Raw genomic sequence first — 20,059 nt, forward strand, 5'->3', positions numbered from 1 at the left:
GTGGTGAAGGTGAGCCCAAGAAGCCCCGACCGCCCTGGTAGAGTGAGCCGTGATACCGGGAGGAGGGACCTTGCCCTTAGAGCGGTAGGCCTCTGCAATGGCCGATCTAATCCACCGAGCAATCGTCACCTTCGAGGCTGCCAAACCTTTACGAGGACCTTCCGAGATTACGAACAGGGAGTCCGTACGTCTAAAAGGGGCCACCACTGCCAGGTAGATCCGCAAGGCCCGTACCACATCCAGACGGTGGAGAGCCACCTCCCTAGGATGAGAAGGCTCAGGGCAAAAAGAGGGCAGAACAATGTCCTCATTAACATGAAACGCCGACACCACCTTCGGCAGGAAGGACGGCACTGTCCGGAGTACTACCTTGTCTTGATGAAACACCAAGAAGGGCTCTTTGGACGAGAGAGCCGCCAGTTCCGACACCCGCCGGATGGAGGTAATTGCAACCAGAAACGCAACCTTCCATGAAAGCATGCGAAGGGAGACTGATCGCAGAGGTTCCAATGGCTCGGACTGGAGCGCTACCAGCACCAGATTCAGGTCCCAGGAATGCAACGGTGGCCGATAAGGGATTGCGGTGTGAGCCATTCCCTGTATGAAAGTCTTGACCGGACCCAACACCGCCAGTGTATGCTGGAAATAAAATGGAAAGAGCAGAAACCTGACCTTTCAGCGAACTCAGAGCTAGTCCCAGCTCTAAACCCGCCTGAAGGAAAGCCAGCACCGTAGGGAGGGAAAACTGCCTGGGAGGAAGATCCCTGTCCTCACAGAATTTGAGGAAAGATTTCCACGTCCGATAATCGATCTTGGCGGAGGAGGGCTTCCTAGCCCTAATCATCGTGCGAACAACCGCATCTGAGAAACCTCTTTGCTTCAACAGGAAGGTTTCAATAGCCACGCCGTTAAACGTAGCGTATTTAAACCCTGGTGGAAGACTGGGCCCTGTGAGAGCAGGTCGGGCCTGAGTGGAAGGGGCCACGGCACGTCTCCCAGAAGAAGAATGAGCTCTGAGTACCAAGCTCGACGAGGCCAGTCTGGGGCGATCAGAAGCGTCTGAATGCCCTCCATCCTGATTCTGCGTAGGATCCGAGGTAGGAGCGGTAACGGAGGGAACACGTACAGAAACGTAAAGTTGTCCCACGGAGCCACGAGGGCGTCCACGTCGTACGCCATCGGATCTCTTGCGCGAGACAGAAAGCACGGGAGTTTGTGATTTAGCCTGGACGCCATCAGATCCACTTCTGGGCGTCCCCACCGGAGACAAAAGGTCCTCGAACACCTCCGGATGGAGAGACCACTCCCCCGAGTCCACCGTCGTTCGGCTGAGGAAGTCCGCTGTCCAATTGTCCACACCCGGGATGAATATAGCCGAGATCACCGGAACATGGGCTTCCGCCCACTGCAGAATCCTTGCGGCCTCGTTCATCACCGTCCCGCTGCGAGTCCCCCCTTGGTGGTTGATATAGGCAACCGCTGTAGCGTTGTCCGACTGTGTCCTGATCGGACGGCCCTGCAAGTAGGGGGTCCAATGGCAGAGGGAGAGGTAGATGGCCCGGAGCTCCAGTATATTGATAGGTAGTTTGGACTCCGACGGAGACCAAACGCCTTGGGCTGTCCGGGTACCGAAGACCCCTCCCCAGCCGCTGAGGCTGGCGTCGGTCGTGACCACCGTCCATGACACTGGAAGGAAGGACTTCCCCGAGGACAGGTGGTCCGGTACCATCCACCAGCCAAGAGCCGCGCGCACTGGGTGGGACAGAGAGATCCTGAGGTCCAGAGAATCCCGGGACTTGTCCCAGGAGGACAAAATGAGCCTCTGAAAATCCCTGGTGTGGAACTGGGCGAATGGAATCGCCTCGAAGGAGGCCACCATCAGGCCCAGTACTCGCATGCAGCTGCGAATCGACACCCTGCGGCGCTGAATAAGCAGACACACCGTCCTCTGAATGTCCGATCTCTTGTCCAGTGGTAGACGCACCACGGCAGCCTCGGAGTCCAGTGTCATGCCCAAGAATCTGATCTGAGTGGTGGGAGACAGGCATGACTTCCTCAGGTTGATTATCCACCCGAAGCGAGTGAGGGTGCTCATCGTAATCTGAAGACTCTCTTCGCATTGAGCCGCTGTAGGTGCCTTGATTAAGATGTCGTCCAGATACGGGAGAAGAGTAATGCCTCTGGACAGCAGAATCCCCAGAAGAGGGGCAAGAACTTTTGTAAATACTCGCGGAGCCGTCGCCAGACCGAACGGCAGAGCGACGAACTGGTAATGAGCTGCCTGGATGGCAAATCGACACCATGTGCTCCCCTTTCACCAGTGAAGCAACCACGGAACGGAGGGACTCCATCCTGAACCTTTGAACCCGCAGATAATGGTTCAACAGTTTTAGGTCCAGCACTGGCCTCACATCGCCCTCCTTTTTGGGGACCACAAACAGGTTGGAATAAAAACCCGTAAACCGCTCCTCCAAGGGAACAGGGGAAATCACCCCCCCGTGAGAGAAGTGACTGGACTGCGTGCAAAAGAGCCGCAGCCCGGATGGGATCCCTGGAGGGCTTGGAGAGGAAGAAGCGGTTGGGGGGGGGGAAGAGACCTGAACTCTATTTTGTATCCCGAGGAAACAACCTCGAGCGCCCATGCGTCCGGAATATGGGCGTGCCAAATCTCCTGAAACAGGAGAAGACGCCCCCCCACCTGTAAGGGTGGGGACAAACCTTCATGCTGAAGACTGCTTACCTGGGGCTGTGCGAGGCTGCTGAGGCCGCGGACGCCAGGCCTGCTGGGGCTTAAAGGACGGTCCTTTCCGCCTATCCTTGATTGGGCGGCCCTGCCGCTGAGGTAAGTGCTGAACGGGTGCCCGAAAAGCAGCGAAAGGACTGAAAGCGAGAAGATGAAGTTCTGGACTGAAAAGGCCGCTTTGCCCTGGGTTGGGGCAGATGGGTGCTTTTTCCACCCGTAGCCTCCGAAATAATCTCATCTAATTTGGACCCAAATAGCCGAGACCCCGAGAACGGAAGCCTCAACAGGGAGCGCTTAGATGAGGAATCTGCTTTCCAGGCCTTGAGCCACAACTCCCGGCGGATGGAAGTGGCGAGAGCTGAGGAACGGGCGATCATAGTCCCAGCATCCAGAGCCGCTTCACAGAGATATTTCCCTGCCTGAGAAATTTGGAGCGCTGACGATTGAAGTTCAGCGGGAGGGAGGTCGGACGCTATGTCCTGGTTCAAACGGAGGGACCACTCTGAAACTGCTTTGGCTACCCAGGCAGAGGCGAAAATCGGCCGCAATGCCGAACCGTTTGCCGTAAAGATCGACTTAGAGAGTGACTCTATGCGGCGGTCCACTGGATCCTGGAGGGACGAGCCATCCGCCGGGATGGTAGTGAATTTTGCCAAGCGAGCAACCGGTGGGACCACCTTCGGTGGGGAGGACCATTTGTCCAAGGACTCGCGTGGAAAAGGGTAGAGTAGGTCTAGGCGTTTCGGAATAATGAAACGCAAACCTGGCTGGTCCCAAGCCTTCGTGACAACGATAGAAAAATTGTCGTGTAATGGGAACGATTTGGGGTTCTGCTTCGTACGCAGAAATGACACCCCTTGTTGGCTAGTGGAGGGAAGGTCCTCCTGAACCTGGAAGGTGTCCCTTATTGCCGATATCAGGCTATCCCCCATGGATGCAATCTGAAAACAGTGCTCCGGATCCATATCTGCATCCGAATCCCCAAGCTCTCCTTCTGACAGTGCGTCGCCTAAAAGGGAGGACGCCTGTGAATGGGATCCAGGAGCAGGGGGGATGCTGAGGCGTCAGAGGAGGAACGGGTGCCTGCTCTGGGGCGCTTACTAGGAAGTCTGCCTCTGGTTTGTGCTCTATGCGACTGTGCGGGTTGCGCCGGTGGCGATTTCTCTACCAAACGACCCAGCAATGAAAGGGTGGAATGGGAGATTTTTGAGAGGTCTTCCACTGCCCGTGACAGGGACCTTGCCCAGTCTGGTTCCCCCTGGACAGGCCGCTCCAGGGCTTCTGTGGGCTGTTGTGCCCTAGGGGGATGGCTCTGTGCAGGTTTCTGACATGCAGAGCACAGTGATAGTGACTGACCACGAGGGAATTTCTCCGAACATAAGGAGCAGGCATAGTAAGTGGTCCTACAGGGTGCCTGGTGGGGGTCAGTGGCCGGGTCAGACATGGTCAAATCTCCTGCTGGATGGGGGTATCAATTGCCTACCAGTATGGAGGTCCCAGGTCCTGTATCCTACCCACGCAGCGCAGAGGAAGAATCAGGAAGCTGAATCAGGGCGGGAGAATAAGCAACGCCCCCTTTCAGCCCGGGACTGACAAGCCACGCCCCCTCCCAGAACGGGCCCGACAAGCCACGCCCCTTCCAGTCCGGGAACGGCAAGCCACGCCCCCTTCCTGCCCGGAAACGGCAGCCTAATGCTGAAGTGAGGTCAGAATGCCTATGTTCCCCATGTCCGGCACTGACCACAGCGGTACTGGAACCGCTGCGGCTAAAAGGTAATGTGTGCTATGCCGCCGCCTCTAATAAATAGACCAGATATGCCGCAGAGCGGCCGTGTGGCGAGAGCAGTGAGGCCGGAGATCGGGCTGACGGACGGGCGAGCGGGTGGGGAGGGGGTGGAAGATGGAGGAGGATCTCCTGCAGCTAGGGGGATGAAGCAGATTACTTACCTGTCTTCATCTGTGTTCTTCACCCTATGATGCAACACCAGCAGGGCCACCCTATGACCGCTGGCACCATGCGACAGGGGTCCGGGCAGAGAAGGGCTGAAGAGAGGGTGGCCCTCTTGCTGGGGGGAAGCAGGGGAGCGAGGCTGCCCTGGTGCACTTTGCCTTCTTGGGGGAGGCAAGGCGGTGACTTAGATACACCGGCCAGCCTCCCGGGGATACAGGGACGCAGGCGACCCTGTGCCCCCTTCCAGTAGTCTGTGAATTAAAGATAAAAATAATAAAATCAAAAGAAAAAAGCCACCCTGCAAAGCAGGGAGGTCTGCCTCCTACGACACTAAGCTAAAAACTGATATGCTCTCTCCAGGCTGGAGGGGGTATAGCCTGCAGGGGAGGAGCTAACAGCTTTCAGCCTAGTGTCGCCTCCTAGTGGCAGCAGCAAGCTATACCCACGGTCCTGTGTCCCCCAATGATATGAGCAAGAAATTAGGTTTTAGTAAGGGGTGACTGCAGAGTTACCTTACGCAAATCATTTTCTTACAATTACAAAAGACAATATGATGAAATAGAGCAGAGCTTACTTGCACCATGAGTGTGCCAGCCAGTTTAAGCCATTTAGTTGATAGTCTCTTAACTCCATTGTCTCATTCGCGCCAATGTAGGGCGGCTGCTTCTTCAGGGCTACAAACCGCGGCCTCTGTTTTAAGACCTATGAAAATATTACAACAGTTACTCTAACCAACATGTAATGTACATGGGAGAATCATACAAATACCAATTAGTAGATCATGTAACACTACTGATTTCTATAAGACACAGAACAAACATGGTGCACTATACACTCAAATTATACCCACTTACTCCTGTAATCCCGTGCATGTGCAGTTTAGATCTCAGCATGCACCTATTTAACATACTGCGTCTCATGCGCAGGATTACTGGGACAGCAAGAAGACAGTGAGGATGCCTGGCCCTGTCACTTAAAAGGAAGGGAAGTAGCTGAGGTGGGGTGGCAGAGGTTAAAGGAAACCTGTCACCGGGATTTTGTGTATAGAGCTGAGGACATGGGTTGCTAGATGGCTCCTAGCACATCCACAATACCCAGTCCCCATAGCTCGGTGTGCTTTTATTGTGTCCAAAAAATGATTTGATACATATGCAAATTAACCCGAGATGAGTCCTGTACGTCAGATGAGTCAGGGACAGGACTCATCTCAGGTTAATTTGCTTATGTATCCAATCGTTTTTTTTATTTTTACACAATCAAAGCACACAGAGCTATGGGGGCTGGGTAGTGCGGATGTGCTAGCGGCCATCTAGCAACCCATGTCCTCAGCTCTATACACAAAATCCCGGTGACAGGTTCCAGTGCCACTCGGTGCATTATAGACCCCATTAGCATATTCAATAAAATGCAGATTTAAAAAAATAAAAAATAAAAATAAAAGGACGCAGTAACAATGCATAGTGATAGAGTAAATCTTTTGTTATACTTCATAACACTTACCTTACATTCCCTAAAAGGAATTGTTTTGGACTGATTCCTACTGAAGTATTCATCAATGTGTGCCTGAAATTTTCTACCAATAAGTGCACCGTCTTCCCAACTGCACTCTAAATACGGAAGCCCCTGCCACTTGCAAAAATAATCTGGGTATCCTGCTGCAGATTTCTGATTGGAATGAGCTGAGGGGAAAAAATAAATAAAAAAATATAGATATGAATGTGAACAGTACAGTTAAAGGGTTTCTGTCACCCCATTAAACATTTTTTTTTTTTTTTTCTTTACTAATAATCCCTATAGTGCGATCTCATGATACATAAGCAAATTAATCATTTTGGTTCAGTAGAATTTGCTAAAAATCGATTTTTAAAATATGCTAATTACCTTGCTACCAGCAAGTAGGGCGGCTACTTGCTGGTAGCAGCCGCATCCTCCGATGGTAATGACGCCCCCTCGGCATGCCGATTGAAGGGCCAGGGAAGGGAATCGTTCTCTGCTGGCGCTGTTAGAATTTGAAATCTCGCGCCTGCGCCGTACCTGTCTTAAATCGGCGCAGGCGCACTGAGAGGCGGCCGCTCTCTCGACCGCTCCATCCTCAATGCGCCTGCGTCGATGACGTCATCAAGTACACCCGGAAGAGATTTATTATTAATAATCGTTGGTGGTATAGTGTTAATAACTGTCATTTTTATAAAATTATTTATTCCCATTTCGTTGGTGGTTTTTGTGGCAGCATGCTTATTATGTACATACTTACCTGATTCGAGCATCCAGCGACGTCACCAGACTCTCCGCCTCCTTCCAGCGATGTCGGTGTCTTCTCTTCCGGGTGTACTTGATGACGTCATCGACGCAGGCGCATTGAGGATGGAGCGGTCGAGAGAGCGGCCGCCTCTCAGTGCGCCTGCGCCGATTTAAGACAGGTACGGCGCAGGCGCGAGATTTCAAATTCTAACAGCGCCAGCAGAGAACGATTCCCTTCCCTGGCCCTGTCAATCAGCATGCAGAGGGGGCGTCATTACCATCGGAGGATGCGGCTGCTACCAGCAAGTAGCCGCCCTACTTGCTGGTAGCAAGGTAATTAGCATATTTTAAAAATAGATTTTTAGCAAATTCTACTGAACCAAAATGATTAATTTGCTTATGTATCATGAGATCGCACTATAGGGATTATTAGTAAAAAAAAAAAAAAAAAAAAAAAAAAAAAAACGGTTTAATGGGGTGACAGAAACCCTTTAAAGAACAGCAAGAAATACCTATAACTGAACCGCACAAAGGGAGTACGGTAATTATGTTAATACACTTTATACAGTAGAACATATTCCTCAGCACTTAAAAGTGATGAACATTCAAAATGAAACTGGAAGGTGACTTATGCCGCTCTGGAAATGGGACACCGATACAGGGGAAGAAGTTGAGTTTTATGATTTATAGGGGGTTATATGATTTTGAACAGGATACCCGAGTAAAAAGCAGAGTAAACTAGGGATCAACTGATATGGATTTTTCAGAGCAGATACCGATAACCTGTGAACTTTCAGGCCAATAGCCGATAACTTATACCGATATTCTGTGCACTTTCATTTTTGAAAAAAAATAAAATAATATAATGTCTGTTACAGCGTTCACCACATAGGAGATTTTTTAGATTTTAAAATATTTTAATAGTTTGAACTTTTTGGACGTGGCAATATGTGATATGTTTATTTCTTGTTTATATATTTTATATTTAAAATTGGGAAAGGGGGCGATTTATACTTCATGTGTGTTTTTTTTACTTTTTATTTAATAACTATTTCCCCCCTTAGGGGCTAGAACCTGTGATCTTTTAATCACTTGTCCTATTCACCCTAATAGAGCTCTATTAAGCCTCATGCAGACATCCGTGGAACACAGTCCGTTAGATACCGAACTTGCACTGCAAGAGCGCACGTCATTGGTTGCTATGACGCTGTGCGCTCTCCAATGCCAGTCCAGTATCTCAGACACCTGCATGAGGCTTTAGGGTGAATAGGATTTCACACTCTCCCTGCTGCCCTGTGCACATGGCAGCAGGGAGCTTACCATGGCAGCCAGGGCTTCAGTAGCATCCTGGCTGCCATGGTAACCAAATAGAAGCCCCGGGATTACACAGCTGTGGCTCCGATCAGAAGCTGCCACTAATGAAGAGGGGGGGACCCCGTGGACACTGCCATCAATGATTTTAATACTGGGGAGGTCGCACTGCACCACCAATGATAATTAACGTTTAATACAGGAGGCAGGTGCCGGCAGCAGAATCACATAGCCGGCACCCTGCCTCTGATAGGGAGCTGCAATCAGTGGCAGCAGTTAACCCCTCAGGTGCGGCACCTGAGGGGATTAACTGCCACCGATCACAGCATTCTGTCATAGGCCGGGCACCGCCTCCTGTATTTGACGTTAACTTTCATTGGTGGCGCAGTGCGCCCACCCCTCCTGTCTCTCATCGGCAGCGTGGCACAGGGGGAGGGAGAGAGTGACTCCTTCTCCCCTGTGCTGCTGAGGGAAAATGGCACGCTGACAGCAGCGCACGCTCATGTTCTGTGATAGCAAGCTGGACGCATTATCGGCAAGGTTAGATGCAGATAACTTTGAAAATCATGAATATCAGCCGATAACATCGGTAAATCCGATAATCGGTCGATCCCTAGAGAAAACCCTGACAGGGCATACTATGCCTTGCTAAAATATTCACCATCCAGCATTTTGTTGCATTACATTCAGGAATTAAAATGGATTTCTGGGGGTTTGTACTATTTCATTTACACAACATGTCTCCTACTTAGAAGATGCTAAATATTTGTTATTGTGACACAAGCAATATTTAAGACAAAACACAAAATTTCATGTGCATAAAGTATTCACCCCTTGAAATTCAATACCTTGTGGTGGCACATTTTGCTGCAATTACAGATGGGGTATGTCTCTATTAGCTTAGTAAATCTAGACACTGGGACTTTTGCTCATTCTTTTAGGGAAAGCTCCTTTAAGTTAGACGAGTTTGGTTTGCAGCAGTCTTAACCACTACAGGACCGCCGTACGCAAGATTGCGTCTTTGCGGCAGCCCTGTTATTCCGAGTGGACGCGCCGGCGCGTCATCTCGCGAGACGCGACATTTCCTGTGAACACAGGCGCGCGCGTTCACAGGAGCTGCAGGTAATAGAGTGGATCTGCAGCCTGCCAGCGGCGATCATTCGCTGGCAGGCTGGAGATCCGATTTTTTTTAACCCCATAAAAGGAATATTAGACGCTGTTTTGATAACAGCGTCTAATATACCTGCTACCTGGTCCTCTGGTGGTCCCTTTTGCTTGGATCGACCACCAGAGGACACAGGCAGCTCTGTAAAGTAGCACCAAACACCACTACACTACACCCCCACTAGTCACTTATTAACCCCTGATCACCCCATATAGACTCCCTGATCACCCCCCTGTAAGGCTCCATTCAGACGTCCGTATGGGTTTTGCGGATCCGCGGATCCGCAAAACACAAACGGACGTCTGAATGGAGCCTGATAGGGGGGTGATCACCCCATATTAGACTCCCTGATCACCCCCCTGTCATTGATCACCCCCTGTAAGGCTCCATTCAGACGTCCGTATGTGTTTTGCGGATACACGGACCCGCAAAACACATACGGACGTCTGAATGGAGCCTTACAGGGGGGTGATCACCCCATATAGACACCCTGATCACCCCCTGTAAGGCTCCATTCAGACGTCCGTATGTGTTCTGCGGATCCGCAAAACACGGACACAGCGGATCCGCAGAACACAGACACCGGCAATGTGCTTTCCGCATTTTGCCAGAACTATATAGAAAATGCCTTTTCTTGTCCGCAATTGCGGACAAGAATAGGACATGTTCTATAGGCTCTACAAAAAACGCAGTGTTCGCCCGATCAGGCCTGTAGTTTTTTTGGAAAAATTTTACAACTGAAGGTGAAAAATGTCTTTTTTTGCAAAAATTTCGGTAAATTTCGATTAATAACAAAAAAATTAAAAATGTCAGCAGCAATGAAATACCATCAAATGAAAGCTCTATTAGTGAGAAGAAAAGATAACCACCGCTCGCTTCATCCAGATCCCACGCGTGCGCACTAGGTATAACCTGATGCGCCTGTGCGGACTACTGGCAGGGGCCTCGTTTAGCGAAGCGCGCACTTCGCTCGAACCTCCACTTCAAAGCTAGTACCTAGTGCGCACGCGCGGGAATTGGATGAAGTGAGCGGTGGTTACTGGTTAGAGAGGCAGTGATGACGTGAGGTAGGCAGATCGCATGAAAGGGAGGGCGACGATTTCAGCTCAGAAGGCGGCGCTGGGCACCTAAACGAGTTGGCTGCAGCCGGGCACCTTTCACCATGAGACGTCCCCTTGGACACATTTTGAAGTGATTGACAGGTGATATAAAGCTCTTTTTTATGAATATAGAGCCACAGGGGCATTTGATAAACTCACTTTAGGATTCAGTGTTTTACAAGGGACATCGCCATATGTTTAGCTTATAGGGCTAATTTCTGACAGAATCCCTTTAAGGACACAGCCTTATTTCACCTTAAGGACCAGACCATTTTTTGCAAATCTGACCAGTGTCACTTTAAGTGGTGATAACTTTAAAACGCTTCGACTTATCCAGGCCATTCTGAGACTGTTTTTTCGTCAAATATTGTACTTCATGACACAGGTAAAATGGAGTAAAAAACAAAACAAAAAAAAAACACATTTTTATTTATAAAAAAAATACCACATTTGCCCAAAATTTTGAAAAATTTGCAAATTTCCAAGTTTCAATTTCTCTACTTCTATAATACATAGTAATACCTACAAAAATAGTTATTACTTTACATTCCCCATATGTCTACTTCATGTTAGGATCATTTTGGGAATGACATTTTATTTTTGGGGGACGTTACAAGGCTAGAAGTAAATCTTGAAATTTCTCAGAAATTTTCAAAAACCAACTTTAAGCACCAGTTCAGGTTTGAAGTCACTTTGTGAGGCTTACATAATAGAAACCACCCAAAAATGACCCCATTCTAGAAACTACACCCCTCAAGGTATTCAAAACTGATTTTACAAACGTTGTTAACCCTTTAGGTGTTCCACAAGAAATAAGAAAGACGCACCCATGTTTTTGAGGAGGAAAAGAAGAAAAAAAAAAATTTGAACCAAAAAGGTGTGCTTTTGAACTAATGGTAGTCTGTGGGCGACACTTATGGGGGATCTGTGGGAGACTCTTATTGGGGTCTCTGGATGGCACTGTTATGGGGATCTGTGGATGACACATATATAGCATCTTATGCTATGTGTCATCCACAGATCCCCCCCATAATAGTGTCCCTGCGGTGTGAATGACCCCCAATACAGGGGGTGGGGGTCACATCTGATTTTATAATCACAGCGGGGCCAGTGCAGTGGACTGTATTCTACTACACGGGCCCCGCTCACTGTATATAATCTTCTCTATAATTGTAGGCATTGTTAATATATAAAAGTTCAGGGTAATCAGCGCCTGTATACCGTACTTACAAGCGCCCGTAGCAGAGAGGAGGGAGGAGGCAAGCCGGGAGGACGGGCGCTGGCAGCGTGAGTCACTACGTCATGCGCCCACGCCGCCTGCTTCATCCATAAAGTGGGCGGCGCAGGCCTGCCTCCTCCCTCCTATGAGCGCTTATAAGTACGGTATACAGGCGCTGATTACCCTGAACTTTTATATATTAACAATGCCTACAATTATAGATAAGATTATATACACTGAGCGGGGCCCGTGTAGTAGAATATAGTCACTACACAGGCCCTGCTGTCATTATAAAAGGAGATTTTTTGTGAAACTCACCTGTAAAATCTTTTTCTCGTCTTTTCCATTGGGGGACACAGACCATGGGTATAGCCTAGGTAATTACTATGAGGAGACACTATGAAAATAAAAAAAAATAAAAAAAAGAGAGCTCCTCCTCCACGGAGACAAAAAAACTACAGAGACCAGAACAAAGGAATACCGCCATCGGACCGTTAACCATGAGGTCCCGAAGAACTAAACCAACCCCTCATGCAACAGGCAGGGATGGGTGGGAGCTGTGTCCCCCAATGGAAAAGACAAGAAAAAGATTTTACCGGTGAGTTTCACAAAAAAAGAAAATCTCCTTTTCTCGCACATTCCATTGGGGGACACAGACCATGGGACGTCCCAGAGAAGTCCATGGGGTAGGAAAAAATCAGCACCTCCAGGGGAAGGGGGGGGGAACGTCCAGCGGTCAAACAGGAACCACCGCCTGCAATACCTTGCGCCCAAGGGCAGCATTAGCCGATGCCAAAGAGTGCAGTTGGTAAAACTTTGTAAAGGTATGCAAGGACGACCAGGTGGCCGCCTTACAAAGTTGTGATGTAGAGGCGCGATTCTGCCTAGCCCAGGTGGCCCCCACCGCCCTGGTGGAGTGCGCGGTAACCCCAGCTGGGGGAACCCTGCCACGGGAACGATAGGCCGTGGCAATAGCCGACCGAATCCACCGAGACTTTGGAAGCCGCCAGACCCTTACGAGGCCCCTCGGGAATAACGAAAAGAGTCCGAACGGCGGAAAGGGGCAGTAACCGAAAGGTACACCCGCAGAGCACGGACAACGTCCAGGGAATGGAGAGCGTGCTCCTTGCGGTTCGCCGGGGAAGGACAAAAAGAGGGCAGGACTATATCCTCATTAAGGTGGAAGGCGGAGACCACCTTGGGCAAAAAGGAAGGGACCAGGCGTAGCACCGCCTTATCCTGGTGGAAGACCAAAAAGGGCTCCCTAGAGGAAAGAGCGGCCAGCTCCGACACCCTCCTGATCGAGGTGATGGCCACCAAAAAGACTCAAAGAAACCTCCCTCATAGGCTCAAAGGGAGCCACCTGGAGGGAAGACAGAACCAAAATGAGATCCCAGGGGGGCAGGGGAGGAACATACGAAGGAACCGAATGCGCCACTCCCTGTAGGAAGGTCCTCACAGGACCGAGCAGAGCCAGGGATCGCAGAAAGAAGATGGCTAGAGTCGAGACCTGACCTTTCAGGGAGCTCAGGGACATTCCCATCTCAAGGCCCGACTGGAGAAAGGAGAGGACCACCGGAACCGAGAAACAAAGGGGAAAAACGCCTAGCTTCTCACAAAAGGCAAGAAAGGCCTTCCAGGTACGATAGTATATCCGGGAGAAAACTGGTTTTCTGGCCTTGATCATGGTCTTCACGACGGAGTCCGAGGAGCCCCTCTTCTTCAGGATGGCGGTCTCAACAGCCACGCCGTTAAACGAAGTGACCGTAAATTCTGGTGGAAGAGCGGTCCCTTGAGACAGTAGGTCCTCCCCGAGAGGAAGAGGCCACGGAACGTCTGTCAGCATCCGAGCGACAACCGAGAACCAGACGCGCGAGGCCAATCGGGGCGATGAGAATGGTCGGAATACCTTCAGTCGTGTTCTTGCGAAGGACCTTTGGGAGTAGAGGCAGTAGTGGAAAGATATAGAGGAGGGGGAAGTCTTGCCACAGAGAAACCAGCGCGTCCACCCTGTACACCTCCGGATCCCAGGAACGTGGGAACCTTGTTGTTGAGTCTGGACGCCATTAAGTCCACGTCCGGGCGGCCCCACCAGCGACAGACGTCCTCGAATACCTCCGGATGTAAACACCACTCTCCCGGATCCACTGTGTTGCCTTCCAATTGTCGACCCCTGGGATTTACACTGCCGACAGTACTGGAACATGAGTCTCCGCCCAGTGGAGGATCCTTTCCGCCTCCTGCATCACCGTCTGGCTGCGGGTCCCGCCCTGATGGTTGATGTAAGCCACGGCTGTGGCATTGTCCGACTGGACCCTTACCGGGTGACCTGCTAGGAGAGGAGTCCAATGAGAAAGGGAGAGGAAAATTGCTCTGAGCTCCAGCACATTGATCAGAAGGCAGGCTTCTGCCGCTGACCAAACCCCCTGAACCGTCCGGGCCTGGAGAACGCCACCCCAACCCAGGAGATCGGAAGGAAGGACCTCCCTGAAGTCAGGTTCTGAGGGGACAACCATCAAGGGAGTTCTACACGAACCCGAGGCGGTAGGCGGATCCGAGAGACCAGACCCTGCAATGTTCTGTCCCAGAAGGACAGAATCGCCTGCTGCAGAGGCCGAGTGTGAAACTGGGCAAAGGGCCACAATAAGCCCCAGCACCTGCATGCACTCCCGGATGGAGAGAGACACGGGGAATGCAGAAGGAGAGACACCGACTCCCAAATCCGAGAGAACTTGTAATCCGTAAGGAATATCCGAGCTGCCATGGTGTCTATAATCATCCTTAGGAAGGTCACTCTCAGAGGGATGAAGAGAGGACTTCTGGAAATTGATCAGCCAGCCGAACTGTAGCAGAGTCTGAACAGTGATTCGGACGCTGTCTTCGGCCTGGGGACAAGAGGGAGCCTTTATCAGTATGTCGTCCAGGTAGGGCAACAGAGATATGCCCCTGGTACGGAGAAGTGCCAAGATCTTTGTGAATACCCGCAGGGCTGTCGCCAGCCCAAAGGGAAGGGCGACGAACTGATAATGACAGCCGCCAATGACGAAGCGCAGAAATCTGTGGTTAGATTCGGCGATAGGGACATGCAGATAGGCGTCCCGGATGTCCACCGACACTAGGAACACCCCTGGAAGAAGAGAAGCAATAACTGAGCGGAGGGATTCCATCCGGAACCTCCGCACCCGCAGGGACTTGTTTAATAGCTTCAGGTCTAGGACCGGACGCACTGATCCCTCCTTCTTCGGTACTACAAAGAGATTTGAGTAGAACCCTGCGCCCTATTCCTCCAGAGGAACTGGGGCAACTACTCCCCGGTACAGAAGGGAAGAGACAGCTTGTAAAAGGGCCGAGGCTCGGGCAGGATCCCCCGTAACTCGAGAAGGAAAGAAGCGTTCCGGAGGCCTGGAAACGAATTCTATCTCGTAACCGGAAGTCACAATTTCCAGGGCCCAGGCGTCTTGAACGTGAGCTCTCCAGACATGCTGAAAGGAGAGCAGACTGCCCCCCCCCCAGATTGCAAGCGGTGGGGGCGCCCCTTCAGGCAAAGGACTGCTTGGGTGCCGCGGGGCGGGCAGAACTCCCCTGGAATAGTGCCGGCAGGTGCCAGGAAGGTTGGGGCTTAAAGGAAGGCTTCTTGTGGGAGTCCTGAGAGCCGCCGGAGGAGGGGGCTGTCGCAGACCTGGAGGAGGGGGAGAAGCGCCGAAAGGACTGGTTTCTAGGGCCAGAGGGCCGAGCTCTGAAGGCGCACTTGGACCTGGATTGGGGCAGGTGGGTGCTCTTGCCCCCGTAGCGTCAGAGATAATTTCATCCAGTTTAGCACCGAAGAGTCTGGAGCCCGCAAAGGGGTGGCTAGTGAGGGAACGCTTGGAGGAAGCATCGGCGTCCCAGACCTACAACCAGACCTCCCTGCGCTGCGTGACCGAGAGGGCCGAAACACTCGCAAAAAGAGTGCTAACGTCCAATGAGGCCTTTATCTGCCAGGAAAGGATAAAGAGTATCCATGCGCCTTGTGGCAGAAAAACGGTGATTAGGGCGCTCCCAGGCCTTAGAAAGGACCTTGGCGAACTCGCCATGAATGGGGAATGTGACTGCCTCTGGTTTCCTGGAATGGAAAACGGGGAATTCCTGGCTACTAGTGGAAGGTGGTTCCCCCTGGATGTCATGACCGCCGTGACCAAGTCTGCCACCATGGTGGAGAGCTTAGGCGAGGGTTCCAGGAGAGCCGTAAGTACTTATCTGCGTCCTGCAGTCTTCACCCTCTGTTCCGGACCAGCGGGCTACACCTCTTCAGTCATCTGGCACAAGGAGTGGCAGTGATCTGGGTAGAGGGCAGGAGTAGGTGACCCTGGATCTGGTAGGCCACCGGAGCTGCAGGTCGAGCCCGGTTCCACTTATCTTCTGGGGGGAAAGGGAGGTAGTCGGGGACGTCCATTCGACCCCAGCGCTCGCTCCACTGAGAGACCAGGGACGCACCATGCGACCCTGCGTCCTCTGTTGAGAAAAAAAACAAACAGGAGAATAACAAAACTACAGAGACAACCCTGCAAGAGCAGGAGTGTCACCTCCTTATCTGACACTAAGCTAAAACTGAGGTCCTCCTGTTGGAGCATGGGGGTATAGCCAGTGGAGGAGGAGCTGTTTTTTCTTATTTGCATAGTGTCTCCTCCTAGTGGTGGCCTAAGCTATACCCATGGTCTGTGTCCCCCAATGGAATGGGCGAGAATAATTGCTTATTTTTTTTTTTTTACGGTGTTCACCTGAGGGGTTAGGTCATGTAATATTTTTATAGAGGTTGCGGGATGAGGTGACGGTTAGATTGGTACTATTTTGGTGGGCATACGCCTTTTTGATCGCATACTGTTGTACTTTTTGTGATGTAAGGTGACAAAACAATGGTTTATTTAGGACAGTTTTTATTTTTAATTTTTTTTGGTGTTCATCTGAGGGGTTAGGTCATGTGATAGGTTTATAGAGCCGGTCGATACGGAAGGGGTTAATATAGCGCCGGACATGTTGCCTCAGGAGATGCCTGGAGACTTGCCGACATTAACCCCCGCAGTGCCGTACCGCCGCCGCTGAGGATCGCTAAGGATCTGAGGACGCAGGAGGGAGATCACTACCCAGCAGACAGGGGTGAGGAGCTAAGCGAGGGAGAGAGGGGAGTAATACTCACCTGTCTTCTGTGGACTTCGACCATAGATGTTGTCCCAGCAGGAAGAAGGCATCAGGGGTTCCGGGCAGGATAGGGCTGGTGAGTAGGCGGCCCTATTGCTGGTGGGAAGCAGGGGAGCGAGGCTGCCCTGGTCCACTTGTCTTCTTGGGAAGGGGGGGGGGGGGGAGGGGGGGGGGGGTCAAGGCGGTGGGACAACCGACACCGGCTAGCCTCCCAGGGAGACAGAGACCCCATGTGAATCTGTTTCCCATGAACCTAATAAAATAAAAAATAAAAATTTCCAAAAAGAGCCAGGGAGGTCTGCCTCCTAGGACACTAAGCTAAAAACTGAAATGCTCTCTCCAGGCTGGACGGGGTATAGCCTGCAGGGGAGGATCTAACAGTTTTCAGCCTAGTGTCGCCTCCTAGTGGCAGCAGCAAGCTATACCCACGGTCCTGTGTCCCCCAATGATATGAGCGAGAAAGCAGTGGTGAATTCACTATTCAGTATGGTCCAGGCAAAGATACAATAGGGATCATTTATCATGACGGCATTTCTTACACCAGTCTTAATAACCCCCTTAGCCGGTGGAGGATGCACTTATTTTATGACGAGGTGCATGCCTCGTCAAATATTAAGTGCACCCTCCGGAAGTCCGTATGCCTTGATTGAAATCTATGTTAGCTCATAGCTGACAAACTGCAGTCATCATTTACACCACAAAACTGGTGTAAAATGATAAATTAGCTGGGGAAGATGGCTCCACCCCCCTTTTGGAAAGTTGCGAGGACAGCACAGAATAGTAAATGACCCCTTATATATGCAAGAATGCCAGCGAAATACATGCTAAAAGAGCATTTTTCTGCGCATAAAGGTGGGTGCTCAAGACTGACCTATAATTCTTTCCACAATTTGATACTGTTTATGGAGGTCATCAGTAAGTTCCTGTTGACAGTTATAATACTCTATATCTTCAGGAGAAGCAGATTTCAACCTGCAAAATACATAAGGCACACAGTTTAATTCTGCGGTCATGAACAATTTGTCCTAAAAAAAAAATAGATATATCTGTAAGAAGCCAAAAAAGTTAAAAGTTCACAAAAACTATGACAGAAGATGAATCAATATTATACAACATACAAGCTGTAGACTTCGCCATTACCATCTTTTTTTTTCCTGCTCCTTTTTCTTGTAATTGTCCAGTTTCTTCATGCCTTTCACATTTTGTTGCTTTAGAGTTTCTTCCGTTTCCCAAGTATTATGGATATGGGACCAACCTTTCCATTTAATTAAATACTGCGTCTCACCAGCTTCCTTGGTTTTGTCAAAGTTTGCATTGGGATCACCATCAGCCTCAACAGCATAAATAGTTGTGGTGCCACCAGTAACTGCCAAAGGATATATAAAAAAAAATATGTAAATTTTTTTAAAAAAAAGTAATATATCTATATACACACACATTAAAAAATAATTGACAAAAAAAAAAAACAACATCTGTATAAAACAAGACCCCACCCAGTGGAATACAAAGCCTGTCCCAAGGATTTCACTACAACCTATCCTGCTGAATTCTACAGCAGAGTAGGCGTCTGAGGATTTTCCTTATCATTCAATGTGGCTAATCCACAGCTTTAGGCCTCATGCACACGACCGTTGTGTGCATGCGTGGCCGTTGTTCCGTTTTCCGTGATTTTCTGCAGACCCATTGACTTTCAATGGGTCCGTTGAAAACTCAGAAAATGCACCGTTGTTCATCCGCGGCTGTGATCAGTGTTTCCTGTCCGTCCAAAAAATATGACCTGTCCTAGTTTTTTGACGGACAACGGTTCACGGACCCATTCAAGTCAATGGGTCCGTGAAAAAACACGGATGCACACAAGATAGGCATCAGTGTCCGTGATCCGTGGCCGTAGGCTACTTTCACACAGTAGCGTCCTGGTTGCCATTTGAGTTAGATCGTGAAAACTCATATCCGACAGTATATTCTAACACAGAGGCATTCCCATAGTGATGGGGACGCTTCAAGTTAGAATATACTACGAACTTTGTACATGACTGCCCCCTGCTGCCTGGCAGCACCCGATCTCTTATCATAGCCCCCTGTAAGAGATCAGGTGCTGCCAGGCAGGAGGGGGCACACCCCCCTCCCTTCCCAGTTTTAAATTCATTGGTGGGCAGTGGGCCCCCCCCTCCCTCCCCTGTATTACTGTACATTCATTGGTGGCCAGTGCGGCCCCCCCTCCCTCCCCCTCCTAATTAAAATCCCCCCCCTATCCTTGGTGTCAGCGGAGAGTTCCGATCGGAGTCCCAGTTTAATCGCTGGGGCTCCGATCGGTAACCATGGCAACCAGGACGCTACTGCAGTCCTGGTTGCCATGGTTACTTAATTTTTAGAAGCATTATACTTACCTGCGCTGTCTGTGACCGGCCGGGCGCTCCTCCTACTGGTAAGTGACAGGACCTTTCACTTACAAGTAGGAGGAGCGCCCGGCCGGGCACAGACCGCAAAGGTAAGTATAATGCTTCTAAAATTGCTAAGTAACCATGGCAACTAGGACTGCAGTAGCCATGGTTACCGATCGGAGTCCCAGCGATTAAACTAGGACTCCGATCGGAGATCGGAACTCTCCGCTGCCACCAATGGCAGGTGGAGGGCCCACTGGCCACCAATGAATGTACAGTAATACAGGGGAGGGAGGGGGGCCCACTGGCCACCAATGAATGTACAGTAATACAGGGGAGGGAGGGGGGGGGCCGCACTGGCCACCAATGAATTTACAGTAATACAGGGGAGGGAGGGGGGGCACACTGGCCACCAATGAATTTAAAACTGGGGAGGGAGGGGTGTTAATTGTGCAGATCACAGCCCCCTGTAAGAGATCGGGTGCTGCCAGGCAGCAGTCATGTACACAGTTCGTAGTATATTGTAACTTGAAGCGTCCCCATCACTATGGGAACGCCTCTGTGTTAGAATATACTGTCGGATATGAGTTTTCACGATCTAACTCAAATCCGATGGTATATTCTAACAGAGGCGTTCCCATGGTGATGGGGACGCTTCAAGTTAAAATATACCATCGGATTGGAGAAAACTCCGATCCGATGGTATAATAGGGACTCCTGACTTTACATTGAAAGTAAATGGGGGACGGATCCGTTTGCAATTGCACCATATT

The 20,059-nt window shown here is 50.4% G+C and overlaps 1 protein-coding gene across 2 annotated transcripts in view; it reads right to left on the reverse strand.

The window, feature by feature from the left end:
- CHD1 (chromodomain helicase DNA binding protein 1) overlaps window positions 1-20,059 on the reverse strand; it is a 151,633-nt gene that overhangs the window by 113,428 nt on the left and 18,146 nt on the right. For both annotated transcript variants that reach the window (XM_040421579.1, XM_040421578.1), the window contains exons 8-11: window positions 18,046-18,271; window positions 17,777-17,877; window positions 6,195-6,373; window positions 5,269-5,396 (exon numbers count right to left, since the gene is read on the reverse strand). In XM_040421579.1, the coding sequence (XP_040277513.1) occupies window positions 5,269-5,396; window positions 6,195-6,373; window positions 17,777-17,877; window positions 18,046-18,271 (634 nt within the window). The remainder of the gene's footprint in view (window positions 1-5,268; window positions 5,397-6,194; window positions 6,374-17,776; window positions 17,878-18,045; window positions 18,272-20,059) is intronic.

Source organism: Bufo bufo, chromosome 2, assembly GCF_905171765.1.
Source record: "Bufo bufo chromosome 2, aBufBuf1.1, whole genome shotgun sequence".
NCBI classification, from domain to species: domain Eukaryota; kingdom Metazoa; phylum Chordata; class Amphibia; order Anura; family Bufonidae; genus Bufo; species Bufo bufo.